At 42.2% G+C, this 14,531-nt stretch overlaps 1 protein-coding gene and 1 long non-coding RNA gene across 4 annotated transcripts in view; one reads left to right on the top strand and one right to left on the bottom strand.

The window, feature by feature from the left end:
* cnsta (consortin, connexin sorting protein a) overlaps positions 1 to 14,119 on the top strand; it is a 31,583-nt gene extending 17,464 nt beyond the window's left edge. For 2 of the 3 annotated variants that reach the window (XM_072699029.1, XM_072699030.1), the window contains exons 9-11: positions 1,941 to 2,692; positions 4,769 to 4,904; positions 5,487 to 10,150. In XM_072699029.1, the coding sequence (XP_072555130.1) occupies positions 1,941 to 2,692; positions 4,769 to 4,904; positions 5,487 to 5,698 (1,100 nt within the window). In that variant the 3' untranslated portion in view covers positions 5,699 to 10,150. Of the gene's footprint in view, positions 1 to 1,940; positions 2,693 to 4,768; positions 4,905 to 5,486; positions 10,151 to 10,674 lie in introns of those variants that run through there. The other variant, XM_072699031.1, reaches the window with a different exon arrangement.
* LOC140578391 (uncharacterized) lies at positions 2,686 to 4,808 on the bottom strand. The gene is made up of 3 exons (XR_011982533.1): positions 4,686 to 4,808; positions 3,495 to 3,569; positions 2,686 to 3,360 (listed from the first exon to the last, which is right to left on the bottom strand). It is a non-coding gene; the product is annotated as an uncharacterized lncRNA (long non-coding RNA).
* Positions 14,120 to 14,531: the final 412 nt, after the last annotated feature.

A 14,531-nucleotide genomic window follows, 5' to 3' on the forward strand; every position in this document is an offset into this window, starting at 1 on the left:
CTTTCGGTTCCTGGGCCGTCCCGTGATCTCTTTCGGTTCCTGGGCCGTCCCGTGATCTCTTTCGGTTCCTGGGCCGTCCCGTGATCTCTTTCGGTTCCTGGGCCGTCCCGTGATCTCTTTCGGTTCCTGGGCCGTTCCGTGATGTCGCTTTGCAGGGAACAGGGCTGGACTTATGATCTACTTTCTTTGGTCATTTTGATTTGTCAGTCTCTCGGTTTAGTTTTCATCTTGCGCTTTGTAAATGGAGAGGCTGAGGGACTTAGACAGCCATCGAATTCCACCGTGAAGTGTTTAGGACCTATATCTTAGGGAGCGCTCATGGAATTGGCTCGCATTGCCATGCCCCACGTGCCGGGGGGGCGACATGTGTTATTGATGAGTCCGGTGCAGTCTGTGGGCAGAGCTGCCCACGGGGACCCGGGGGGGTTGTATGTTACCTGGCCATCATGGATGCGGGGCTCTCTGTTGTCCGGCCTGGTTTCACTTTCACGAGCCAGGCGTGAAACCTTCCCCCCGCCAGCCCCCCGTCTGGATGGCCATCTGTCAGTGCGGCCTGTTCAGCAGCCTGTCTCCTGGATCTGTCTTCCTCTGTCTGTCAGGCAGCCGGGGGTCAGGAAGCTACTTTAATACTAGGACCGCCACCGTGGTAACCGGCCCGGTAACTTTAGTCTACACCAGGCGTACATGTTTTATACCGACAAGATAGGTACACGCATCCTGTGCTGAAATACTTAATATTTGTTCATTAAGTTTTCTACGTTTTCCTTTGATCTAGTACTGCCATCCAAAAGTCGTCTTTTTTTTTTTTTTAAAAGCTTCTGTCCTTTTTATTATGTAGGTTGTTTTCTTTTGATAGTACCTCCGTGTTCCTAAGCCAGGCGTTTTTGATTCTAATCCCATCCGTGCCCGTTACGGCTCCCTGTCCCATTTGTGCCAGTGAGAGAGCAGAAGACTGGGTGACAGGGAGGCTTGTGGGAAATCTTAGTGACTGTCCTCCAAAGTGTGAATAGCCTCTGAATGAAACATAGAGATAAGTACAATGGGGAGGGCTGGGGGACTGGGGATCTGACACACATAACACACATGGGGGCAGCACGTGGCTCAGTGGGCTAAGTCTGTGTGCATGTGATTGGAGGGTCGCCGGTTCGAACCCTGCTTCGGCACGTCTGTGGGTCCTTGAGCAAGGCCCTTAACCCCCAGCTCCCTGGGCGCCCCAACAGGTGGCTGCCCTTTACAGCCACTTTACTCTTACCTACAGAGAGCAACTTCGGGGAGGCTTAAAGACAATTTCCCCACAGGGATCAAAGTATCAATTATTCTTTATTTATTTATTTATTTATTAATTGGAATCTTATTTTAAGTTAACCCTCTAATGTGGTTCTGACTCAGTCTGTCTATATCTAATGTTTCTGTTTTTGGCATCGGTGCCCAAAACTTTTAACATTATTTATGTCATCATAAGATAAACAATAATCATAAGGAGACTGTTTATTGTATTAATTTCTAATTTTGTGATTCACTTTGTCATGTGAATCTGCTGATGGAAAAGTTCAGATAACTGAGTCTTACACCTGGATGGTGTGTTTCATGTCAAGATGGACGTCAGCAAATTCTCATGCCAGAGAACAAAATCGCCTTCGTTCCTAGGGCGAAATTGCCCAATGCTGTTTACTTGCTTGAAGTCATGTATAGATAACCCTGGACATATCATTTCACTTTTCTAAGCATGTCGGTAGTAGCTGTAGTCCCTTTACAGCCTGATTAAGGGTGGTGGGGAAGATCTTGACTTACTGAGTAGCTGAAATTTGGAGTGGTAGGGATAGAGCAGTAGTCGCTCCTTTGATTTTGACTGAGGATTTGGGTCAGAAACTATTCACGTAAAACAGGTTTGGATAAAGATAGAGAGATCACTCTGGTGATGATGTGTCTCTGTTTCGCAGACAGCAGCTCTGAGTCACCAGGGAGGACCGGGGTACTTAGAATGGAGGATGCATCCGTAACACAGCATGCTGCAGACAGCACAGGCCTTGGATTGCAGCAGGGAGTCAGTTCAACTTCCACGCTTGACCACCGGGAGGAGATGCTGCTCTCTGCTGATTCCCCAGCCATTCCCACGTCGGATAAGACTGGCAGGCATTGTCCGGATGATTCTGCGAGTGTAGACGGGGTCGCCATAGCGGAGTCACCAAACAACGCAAGACTAGAGGCCACCTTGGGAGGTCTGCTGGCTGACAGCTCCTTATATCCTGAGGAGGAGGAGGAGGAGAACCAGACGGACCTCGTAACGGATCTCCCAGAGTCTGTCCAGCAGGCAGAGGGATATGACACAAGGACGACCTCGGGGCTGGCAGAAGCCAGGCAGGACTGGGCCCCTGAGACGGGGGAGGTGGCAGCTGCTGGAGACGAGGACGAGGGAGGGGCAGACGCTGGCGAGATGAGCTCAGCGGGACCCAACTGGCTGGGAGAGGAGAAGGAAGAGACTGGCTCCAGCATGGAGCCGGCAGACAGTGAGGGGGCAGAGGGTGGGGAGGAGAAGCCAGAGATCGTGGAGGTGGAGGTGTCGGAGGAGTCCAACGAGCTGGAGGACAATGGTTATGGGGTGGATGTAGCGGGGGACGGACAGGCGCAGGAGGCAGGAGAAGCACCGCATGACTCACTGGATGACTTGGCCAAACGCATTCAAGTGGAGGAGGTAGGAAGACCTCTGCTATTCTCTCTACCTGTTTCTAGGTGTGTTGGGTCTTCAGTGAACAAACGTCAGACTTTCCCTGTGGTTCACTGGGTTTTTACTGTTTGAGGTTCTGTAACAGTACTGTTCATCCATGCAAATTTACAGTAAAGTATGTTTTGCTGTATAATACGCCACTTGTGATCTTGGTGCCATTTTAATTACCACCGAGAAGTATCTGTTTCCGAGATTAAGTTGCTTTACCATGTGTAAGGTGATGCATTTGCCGCCTGTCCAATCAGAGAAGTCCTCACTCGTGAACTCGTATTATGAACGTGATTCCACTCATAGGTTCTAAGACAGTTCAGGATGTTTGACCAGAGTGCTGATTGTGACGTCATAGTAACATTTTTAAAAACAGGGTTAGTTGGCCTTTGAATCCACATGCAAAAGCTTAAGCTGTCTGCTGTGTATTTGCCACACAATCGAGGCTTTCATTCACTTAGAACTGGTGTAGAATGACGAGCATAGAAACACAAGACTGTATTATGGTGAGGCTGTGTTCCAGGCAACGATGGTGGGGCACTTCTTTCAGTCCGTTTGCGATTTTGTTTCCTGCTTCAGGCAGCTTTTCATCTGTGATACACTGATCAAGCACCTGAGCCTTGGTGTACAGATGCTTAAGTTTCTGGCTGGAAGATGTAGACCAGATATGGGAAAAATAAGAACATAAGACATCTTATCTAAAATGTAGGTTTTTAGCAATTCATACACTTCAGAGTGAAACATTAATATATGTCTTGTGGATCTTAGTTTGTGACCATACCTTCCAGTTGCGCAGGTATGTTAGAGATTTATCGCCTGGGATAGCATGACAGTGAGTACGTCCTCACTTTTCTTCCTGTGTGAGAAGAGTGTAGCATTCATTAATAAATCATGAATAGCAGCCATCTCACACCAGTCAAACAGCAGCTAATACAGTCCGTTTCCTGTGCATTTTTCCAAGTCCAATATGGTGTCCCTCAGAAAGTTAGTGAGAAGACATTGATGTTCCGTTCATGATAAAGTGAGCTTGGACTTGCTCCATCACAAAACACATTTGACAGTCATCCAGTGTCGTGACCACACAAGTTTCTAACAGCCAAATGTGTTAAGATTATTGATATAACCAACAAAGTGTCACATAAATAATTTAAACAACTGTTGTAAAGATAGTCAACCGGTGTCTAGTTCTCATCCCCTTTAAAGTCATTTTCAGGGTTATTCTTATAAGCCACAATGCTATAAGTATATATGAATCCACAAAGAAAGACTGGGAATTTCAATAACGCTACATGTGGTGTAGAAATTGCATGTTTAGACAGTAATAGCATTGTCGTTTATGGGAATTGCACTTCCTTTAAAGCCCTGTCATGTTCCTGACTAAAAACCTCTTATGGATGTAAGTTTATTATAATTTTTTTTGTGGAACATCGGAAGCCAACTGGGAAAACTCAGTTACATATAAGAATAGCATGCAAATATTTTTATTGTATACCTTTTGAATTAGAAACAATTTACAACTAAAACCACGGTCTGTTTTGCAGTTTGTTCTTCAATTATAGAGCTGATTGGAAACATAAATGTGTTTTCTGAGTTAAGATAATTTTTATTGCTCTGGTCTGCATTCCTGAGTTGATTATTTTGTATACAGAAATCCTTTTGCCAAAGTCTTTCATTTGCAATAATGCAATAATGGTAGTATAATTTCAGTCACATAATGGGTTTTTTGGGGGAGGGGTGGGGGGGATGGTTTGTTGTGATTAATGTATACACAACTGAAGGGAAGCAACTGCAGAGCTCTTTAAATTTTCAGAAGCTTCTAAGTGACTCATGGTATCATGTTCTGGAAATACCTCCCCCGAGTGATGATAAGTTGTTAATGCACTTTCCAGTTTTTTGCAGTCAGAAGTAAACTGTGAAGCGATCAGGTTTAGCTTGCGGTTGATAATAACAGAGAAATGCTGTTAGTACTTGCTTGGTAGTGAGCAGATGCTGTAGTATCCAAGCTCTGTGGGCAGTTGGTGCCTCTGTGACCCTCACACGTCTCCTCACCTGCAGATCATGCCTGCCTCAGGTCTGGTTTCCATACTGAAGAGGAGAACTTCCCCAGAAGTTAGCTCCGCCCCTGCACCTCCAAAGCAGACCTCTAAGCGTAAAGTCCGATTCAGGGAGCTGGATGAGGTACCAGACCAAGGTAATTCTGTTATTTGTTATTTAATTATCTTCCTTGATATGATCAAATGTCTGCCCTAACCCTATGTAGGTCCGGGACAGTGATCAGTAATACTGCTGGTACTTATTGGGTAGATTTAATTTATTATGAAGTGCTGTTATTGACACATCGTGACATGGCAGAGGGCAGCTCAGGGTACCTCAGTGGTATTTTGCTGGTTGGGGATTCAAACCATGCTTAATAATTAGGGCACCACTGCCCACGTTATAGAGCACTTTGTAAGCATTTAAATAAAATAAATAAATCTTATCTAAAACTTATTAAATCTGGAAAGTACTCTCTGATAAATGGATGCATTGGTGTACAGGGTGGGTTAGAGGGGGGGGTTTAATCAAAACCAGCTAATACAACATGCTATAAATGTAAATGTATATGGGTGGAGACCTCAAACCCCCCCAGTGTTTAAACCAGTCCCGCCCTTGGATGGGTGGGTGAGTGGATTTATCCTGTGGGAATGAGGAATCAGGCTGCGTAGCCGATATAAGCCGACTGTGTAGCTTTCCTGAAATAATGACCCTGTGTTGCTGTTGTGTGAATATGCAGATGAGGTGGGGGGGGGCTCCTGGCTGCTGCTCCTCCTCCTCTGCTTGGCCACCGTGGTGGTCAGCGTGGGTGGGACGGCCCTCTACTGTGCCCTGGGTGACGTCCAGTCCAGCGTGTGCACGGACTTCTCCCGAAACGTGGACTTCTACTTCAGTCAGGCGCAACGCGGCCTGGACGAGCTCCGGCACTGGCTCTCGCCCGGCCCCTTGTAGGGGGTGGGCATTGTGCCCCATGTTCTGCGGGGCAAGGCACAGCAAGACCGGAGGTTGGGGCACAATGTCTCTGTGTTTTATGTCTTAATATGTCTCCTTTTCGGCCTGTTTTCCCATCTCCATCTTAACCCCTCAGCTCTGCTGGATTTTCTGTATATTTGGATGCTATTTTTTCCCCTCCATGTAAAGTTGGAGGTTGATAAGCTGTAAAATCCACCAAGGCAAAAGCTGGTCTTTTAGCTCCAGGGCTGTGGTGAGTCCCAGTCTTAAAGTCTCAGTGATGCTCATCAAGCATGAAATTCAGTCTAGAACAGGTTCGATTCCCTTTAGTTGCTGGTACTCGGGTCTGGCTTGTTGCTTTGTCTGCTGGAATATAGCGGACCGTGTGCTCAGGGCCGGCCTAACCCTATTTGGGGCCCTAAGCAAAATTTGATTAACCTAGTTGTCATTTGCCATCTTCCCTCCCATCCTGACAGGCTGATTGGATGGCAGCGCCCCCTGGTGGGTGATTTACCCTCAGCAGCCACTTAGTCCATATGCCTTGAACAGGCCCTGCACATGGTCATATATTACACAGCCTAAGTAAATCGCAGTGAAGTTGCAGTCCCACAAGGGGACGCAGTGGCATCTCCACGATTTAAGAGTCGGGCTCCATATTTAGTGCTACTACTGCTCACGATCAACTAAAAAGTCCTGCAATGGGAAAGAAATCACATTGATTTTAAAAAAAATCTTTTAATCTGAAATTGTCTTCAAGGAGATTGCTTATGCTCTATCGTGTTCCTCTTTTGGGAGGGTCATTGCTGTACTGAACACTGTTTGGTCATGGGGAAGTGAGATGTAGCCTCCATGTTTGGGGCTGAAGTTTCATGCAAATATAGGAGGCAGTGAAAAGGGAGCAGTATGGTCCTCTGGATGCAGTCAGCTCTGACATTAGGAGGTACACAGCAAAAGCTGAAAGCTCAGGCATACGTCCACTTTCCGTCTTATTTTAGCTGGTATATTCGCTGTCATTCTTTTCAGCACACGTAAGACGTGCATTACCTCGCGGTGGACTGGCTTAATTTTTTCTTTTTAATTAGGGTTATTTAAATGTTTTTGCTTCAGTTTTCAATCCGTTCACAATGGTGTCTTGCGTCACAGTAAGTGCAGCGATTCTGTGCAGCACATTTCACTCGGGGAACAGAAACTCTCTCTCTGAAGATCAGTATAAGCAGCTGGACCTTGTGACGATGCAGGGAAGCCAGGGGCATGTTGCAGGCAGAACCGTCTAGGAATGAATCCATCCCCTAACGGCTACATGGCATGTTGCAGGCAGAACTGTCTAGGAATGAATCCATCCTCTAACGGCTACAGGGCATGTTGCAGGCAGAACCATCTAGGAATGAATGCATCCCCTAACGCCTACAGGGCATGTTGCAGGCAGAACCGTCTAGGAATGAATGCATCCCCTAACGCCTACAGGGCATGTTGCAGGCAGAACCGTCTAGGAATGAATCCATCCCCTAACGGCTACAGGGCATGCGTGCTACACCTTATTCTTTCTACTTTTTGTGTCTTCTGGCTGGCTCAGGTGATACTCTTGCATAATAATTTTTGAATCGAAGTATTTATTTTCAGTAAAACTCAATAAGAAAATAAATAAATACATTTAGCTTTTTTGGTATTACTTTGACATGTGATATAATTTTATTTGACCCATTTTGGCCTTAATAGATATATTACATGTGCAGTTTAACCATATAAATCATGCCAGTATCACACGAATTTTGTTTTTATTTTTACAGTGTATTTCAGTGTACAGTGATGTATCACATTGTTTAAATTCATCCTGATTTTTGTCTTTTAAAGTTTTTTAAAGACCTGTAAAGATATATGAACAGATTTGTAGGTTAACATATATTTTATTATGAATTCCCCTATGGACACTAAATATTATTGTGAGAGTTCAAATAGGTGAATGATTTGCTTTTAAGTCAAGGCTCTTAATGTTTAGGCCCACTCTGTGTCTGTGAGGTTTGTAAGTTTTTGCTGAACTTAAATCAAAACTTTATCAATGTAATTGTTGGGTAGTAATGCGACACCCTAACTGCATTTACAGTTATCAGTCAGGTGATTGAATTGTACTCTAAAATCGGCAAGACTGAACCCCTTTCAGGATCACATCTGGGTGTTTTCAAGACACATTTAAAACCTTCTAATAAGTGCTGTATTTAAAATTGCTTTTAAAACTAAATTTTGGCTAAGACGTGGATATTAGGTCCTTAGCTGTGTACTGCAATTTTCTGTTTTTCTGTCCAATAACCTTTTAATGAACTGTGCCACTCTGAGAATGAAGACTAGAATGAGACCTCCTCTTGTTCACTGCATCTTCTGCCCTCTAGCTGTGTCTCATGGTGTTGCATCCTCTCAGGTACTACTGTTTATAATTAGCATGTTTGCTAACTTCTTTTTTTTCTTCCATTTCCTTGTCTTGTTCTGCACATTGGCGCTGTATTTATGTCAGAGATGTACTGTAAAAATTTTCCAGTGTATCCATGAAATTTGTGGGTTTTCCATATACTGTGTCCACTTTATCAGAAGAAAAACAAGCCTTCTCCAGTTACTTTTCTGCAGAAGCTGTTCCATTCTGAAAGCTTCAGATGTGAGTTGAATTCTGCTTGCTGGTAGACAAAACTTAAGTAACGCAGAAAAACAAATGGAAAGACATGAGCTATGAGAGCCTGAAATGTACTTTCTTAAATCTACACCATACCTTCTAACAAATGAACGTGATGTAACTGTCTCAGGTGGGACAGACAGAACATTGCTGTCTCAATAGGCCTCTAATCCAAGTGCTTAAGATGATTCATCTGAACACCAATGGATCTCGGATAGCATTGGTGGATCTCTCTCAGTCTTTACTAACATTTTTGGGAAATGGCATCATCGTGTGCTGGTGTGTGAGAGCATGTGTGTCTATTAATATTTTAATGGAAGATATGCACACTTAGGTCTGGTACGTTATTCAAATTATGTGTGGAATGCACGATGAATAAATGATGAAAGTTTATTGAATGATGTTGAATACTATTTATTTAAACCACAATTGTCTTTGTTTGAAGGGCTCACGTTGTGCAAATCGCATGATTTTAATGTTTAGAACCCAGAAAGTGTAACATTTCTGTTTGTGATGTTTCAGTGTGATGCCTTTCATACGTTTTACAGGAGTAATGGGCAACACCTCTTTATTATTTTCTTACGTTTGACTTCTTATGGGCTTCTTAGGGAAAGTAAAGTGAAATGAATATATTTATTTATAATGTCCATCTGTGTAAAAATGTTATGTTCCTGAGGGGAAAATGTTTGTCTCTTGTCATTTGAGCTTTACATGCATTAACTGCTGGTGCAAAAATAGGTTCTCTGGTGTGAAATGCTGTGTTGTCAGATATCTGCAGGTAGAATAGGGGCATGCAGCTGATTGTCATTCTCTGTGCCACTTTTAAGAGAATAACACAAATGCAAATTTGGACTGGAAGTAGTGTACAATGCAGAGGCAAAACATACTGTGCATGGTATAATTCACATTGGACTTAAGTTCAAATTAATCAGATATAAAACCCTCAGGAATTGGCTCCATATCTAATAATCCTATTCATAACTTGCTCAACTGCCGTGACATTTCATCAAACTTGTTTTACTTATGACCCCTCCTTTCCCTATAATGAATAACAGGTGGGTTGGTCATGCTCACTCTTATCAACTAACCAGTCATTATGACTTTGTACCTTCCAGATAGCTACATATTTTATAAACCTTTCCCTCGAGAATATTTAAAACAGCAAGAGGCGACCAAATGCCCATGTCACAAAACTACTGGCTCACGTGTGTATATATGTACATTTACCAATGAGGGGTAAAGTCAATTCTGTGGTGTATGTATATTTTGTACGTTGTAATGTGTTGAACAAGTTGTTACATGTTTGTCTTAATGCTGCACACTGCCTAAAGACAACTGCTCTTACTTGGATACAGCATGACGATAGTGGGCAAAGGGATTCTCTCTTCAGACATAGCTATGGTTTGCTTTTTTAAAATGTCCATAATTAATTTTGGGGAAGTAGCAGGAGAAATTGAATTCATGTCCAATCTTTTTCCATAGTTAGAAATTAATAGGTTTACAGATTTGCGTCCGTCGACTGTTTGTGTGTGCATCTATTTTTATTTAAGGTTACCTCCTATAACATTTGTTCTTTGAATGTCTGCAATAGTAGGGATTGTGACACAGTTTGTTCAGAAACAGTTTGGCCCATCAAGCTGATCCCTGCTGAGATAAGATTAGAACATGCACACACTTTAGTCCTCAAGGAATAGCTGTGTACCTGTGTACACTCTGTTTTCAGACAATACTGTCATTTTTGTAGGTGAAATATTTTGTAAATAGGCAATTAAATAAATTTTCTTTAAATTGTTTACACTGTGTAACGTTTTTAATTTTCTTGCAGCAGTATTTTTGGGGGAAGGGGTGTATTGCAAATGCAAAATGTAAGCATACTGTATTCTAATGAAAAGTGTTGTTATTGGTTGGTGATTTGAATACAGGCACTAATAGCACACAGTGATTACGGGGGGAGTCAGGAGGTAAATGGGGTTTTCTTATGGCACCATTAAGATAATGCACTTACTGAATTAGCATTAGCTGGCTAGCCCTTCATTTGCTTTCACAGTCGCCAGTGTAGGCCTAAGTTGCTTACCCTGTCATCACAAGCCAAGAAGTCACTTTATACATGCAAATTCAATTATAACAACGTATACACAGTACCTTGTTGAGGGGTGGTGGTAAGGTGAGGTGAAAGGTCTTTATTTTGTCTTTGAGTTGTCTGTCAATAGAAGGGGTAAGTCTACACTGCATCTCATGAACTATTTTGCTCTTAAATGGTCATTTTGCTGAAATGATGTTGGTGAGAGACTTTGCAGTCGTATTCCTTTTATTGCAGTGTGTGCACAGACTTCTGAGACGTGGACTTCTACTTCAGTCAGGTGCAACGCGGCCTGGACGAGCTCCGGCACTGGCTCTCGCCCGGCCCCTTGTAGGGGGTGGGCATTGTGCCCCGTGTTCTGCGGGGCAAGGCACAGCAAGACCGGAGGTTGGGGCACAATGTCTCTGTGTTTTATGTCTTAATATGTATCCTTTTCGGCCTGTTTTCCCATCTCCATCTTACCCCCTCAGCTCTGCTGGATTTTCTGTATATTTGGATGCTATTTTTTCCCCTCCATGTAAAGTTGGAGGTTGATAAGCTGTAAAATCCACCAAGGCAAAAGCTGGTCTTTTAGCTCCAGGGCTGTGGTGAGTCCCAGTCTTAAAGTCTCAGTGATGCTCATCAAGCATGAAATTCAATCTAGAACAGGTTCGATTCCCTTTAGTTGCAGGTACTCGGGTCTGGTGCTTTGTCTTCTGGAATATAGCGGACCGTGTGCTCAGGGCCGGCCCAACCCTATTTGGGGCCCTAAGCAAAATTTGATTAACCTAGTTGTCATTTGCCATCTTCCCTCCCATTCTGACAGGCTGATTGGATGGCAGCGCCCCCTGGTGGGTGATTTACCCTCAGCAGCCACATAGTCCGTTATGCCTTGAACAGGCCCTGCACATGGTCATATATTACACAGCCTAAGTAAATCGCAGTGAAGTTGCAGTCCCACAAGGGGACGCAGTGGCATCTCCACGATTTAAGAGTCGGGCTCCATATTTAGTGCTACTACTGCTCACGATCAACTAAAAAGTCCTGCAGTGGGAAAGAAATCACATTGATTTTAAAAAAAATCTTTTAATCTGAAATTGTCTTCAAGGAGATTGCTTATGCTCTATCGTGTTCCTCTTTTGGGAGGGTCATTGCTGTACTGAACACTGTTTGGTCATGGGGAAGTGAGATGTAGCCTCCATGTTTGGGGCTGAAGTTTCATGCAGATATAGGAGGCAGTGAAAAGGGAGCAGTATGGTCCTCTGGATGCAGTCAGCTCTGACATTAGGAGGTAAACAGCAAAAGCTGAAAGCTCAGGCATACGTCCACTATCCGTCTTATTTTAGCTGGTATATTCGCTGTCATTCTTTTCAGCACATGTAAGACGTGCATTACCTCTTCTAATAAGTGCTGTATTTAAAATTGCTTTTAAAACTAAATTTTGGCTAAGACGTGGATATCAGCTCCTTAGCTGTGTACTGCAATTTTCAGGTTTTCGGTCCAATAAGCTTTTAATTAATGAACTGTGCCACTCTGACAATGAAGACTAGAATGAGACCTCCTCTTGTTCACTGCATCTGCTGCCCTCTAGCTGTGTCTCATGGTGTTGCATCCTCTCAGGTACTACTGTTTATAATTAGCATGTTTGCTAACTTCTTTATTTTCCTCCATTTCCTTGTCTTTTCTTGTTCTGCACATTGGCGCTGTATTTATGTCAGAGATGTACTGTAAAAATTTTCCAGTGTATCCATGAAATTTGTGGGTTTTCCATATACTGTGTCCACTTTATCAGAAGAAAAATAAGCTTTCTCCAGTTACTTTTCTGCAGCAGCTGTTCCATTCTGAAAGCTTTAGATGTGAGTTGAATTCTGCTTGCTGGTAGACAAAACTTAAGTAACGCAGAAAAACAAATGGAAAGACATGAGCTATGAGAGCCTGAAATGTACTTTCTTAAATCTACACCATACCTTCTAACAAATGAACGTGATGTAACTGTCTCAGGTGGGACAGACAGAACATTGCTGTCTCAATAGGCGATTCCTTATTTTCTTAAGTTTGACTTCTTATGGGCTTCTTAGGGAAAGTAAAGTAAAAGTAATATATTTATTTATAATGTCCATCTGTGTAAAAATGTTATGTTCCTGAGGGGAAAATGTTTTTCTCTTGATCGTTTTGAGCTTTACATGCATTAACTGCTGGTGCAAACATAGGTTCTCTGGTGTGAAATGCTGTGTTGTCAGATATCTGCAGGTAGAATAGGGGCATGCAGCTGATTGTCATTCTCTGTGCCACTTTTAAGAGAATAACACAAATGCAAATTTGGACTGAAATAGTGTACAATGCAGAGGCAAAACATACTGTGCATGGTATAATTCACATTGGACTTAAGTTCAAATTAATCAGATATAAAACCCTCAGGAATTGGCTCCATATCTAATAATCCTATTCATAACTTGCTCAACTGCCGTGACATTTCATCAAACTTGTTTTACTTATGACCCCTCCTTTCCCTTTAATGAATAACAGGTGGGTTGGTCATGCTCACTCTTATCAACTAACCAGTCATTATGACTTTGCACCTTCCAGATAGCTACGTATTTTATAAACCTTTCCCTCAAGTAGATTTACATGTCACAAAACTACTGGCTCACGTGTGTATGTATGTACATTTACCAATGAGGGGTAAAGTCAATGCTGTGGTGTATGTATATTTTGTACGTTGTAATGTGTTTGTCTTAATGCTGCACACTGCCTAAAGACAACTGCTCTTACTTGGATACAGCATGACGATAGTGGGCAAAGGGATTCTCTCTTCAGACATAGCTATGGTTTGCTTTTTTAAAATGTCCATAATTAATTTTGGGGAAGTAGCAGGAGAAATTGAATTCATGTCCAATCTTTTTCCATAGTTAGAAATTAATAGGTTTACAGATTTGCGTCCGTCGACTGTTTTTGTGTGTGCATTTATTTTTATTTAAGGTTACCTCCTATAACATTTGTTCTTTGAATGTCTGCAATAGTAGGAATTGTGACACAGTTTGTTCAGAAACAGTTTGGCCTATCAAGCTGATCCCTGCTGAGATAAGATTAGAACATGCACACACTTTACTCCTCAAGGAATAGCTGTGTACCTGTGTACACTCTGTTTTCAGACAATACTGTCATTTATGTAGGTGAAATATTTTGTAAATAGGCAATTTAAATAAATTTTCTTTAAATTGTTTACACTGTGTAACGTTTTTAATTTACTTGCAGCAGTATTTTTGGGGGAAAGGGTGTATTCAAATGCAAAATGTAAGCATACTGTATTCTAATGAAAAGTGTTGTTATTGGTTGGTGATTTGAATACAGGCACTAATAGCACACAGTGATTACGGGGGGAGTCAGGAGGTAAATGGGGTTTTCTTATGGCACCATTAAGATAATGCACTTACTGAATTAGCATTAGCTGGCTAGCCCTTCATTTGGTTTCACAGTCGCCAGTGTAGGCCTAAGTTGCTTACCCTGTCATCACAAGCCAAGAAGTCACTTTATACATGCAAATTCAATTATAACAACGTATACACAGTACCTTGTTCAGGGGTGGTGGTAAGGTGAGGTGAAAGGTCCTTATTTTGTCTTTGAGTTGTCTGTCAATAGGAGGTGTAAGTCTACACTGCATCTCATGAATTATTTTGCTGTTAAATAAATTATTTTGCTGAAACGATGTTGCTGAGTGGCTTGGCTTTGCAGTACAATTCTTTTCACATACTTACGTTACATATATACATTCAGGGTGCGTATAAAATACGTAACCAAAACGAAATCCATTATATAATAATAATTTCATTATAATATGGCCGAATTGGAAGTTTCTGAACGATGAAATTAGACGTAGAAATATATTTTTAACTGTAGAATGACATACAACATGCACGAAATATCCCTATATTATCCGCATAGAATGATTCATCATAATTTAATGGGTCCATGGTTAACCAAAGATTATTAAATCCCGCCATATTCAGGTTTATCGCAAAGAAAATACCATAAATCCTTAGTGAATTTATATTATTTCTAAATTCTCATGAACATTTCCGTTAAGTAATATTGTTTTCTTAAAAACTAAACATATA

Source organism: Paramormyrops kingsleyae, chromosome 14, assembly GCF_048594095.1.
Source record: "Paramormyrops kingsleyae isolate MSU_618 chromosome 14, PKINGS_0.4, whole genome shotgun sequence".
NCBI classification, from domain to species: domain Eukaryota; kingdom Metazoa; phylum Chordata; class Actinopteri; order Osteoglossiformes; family Mormyridae; genus Paramormyrops; species Paramormyrops kingsleyae.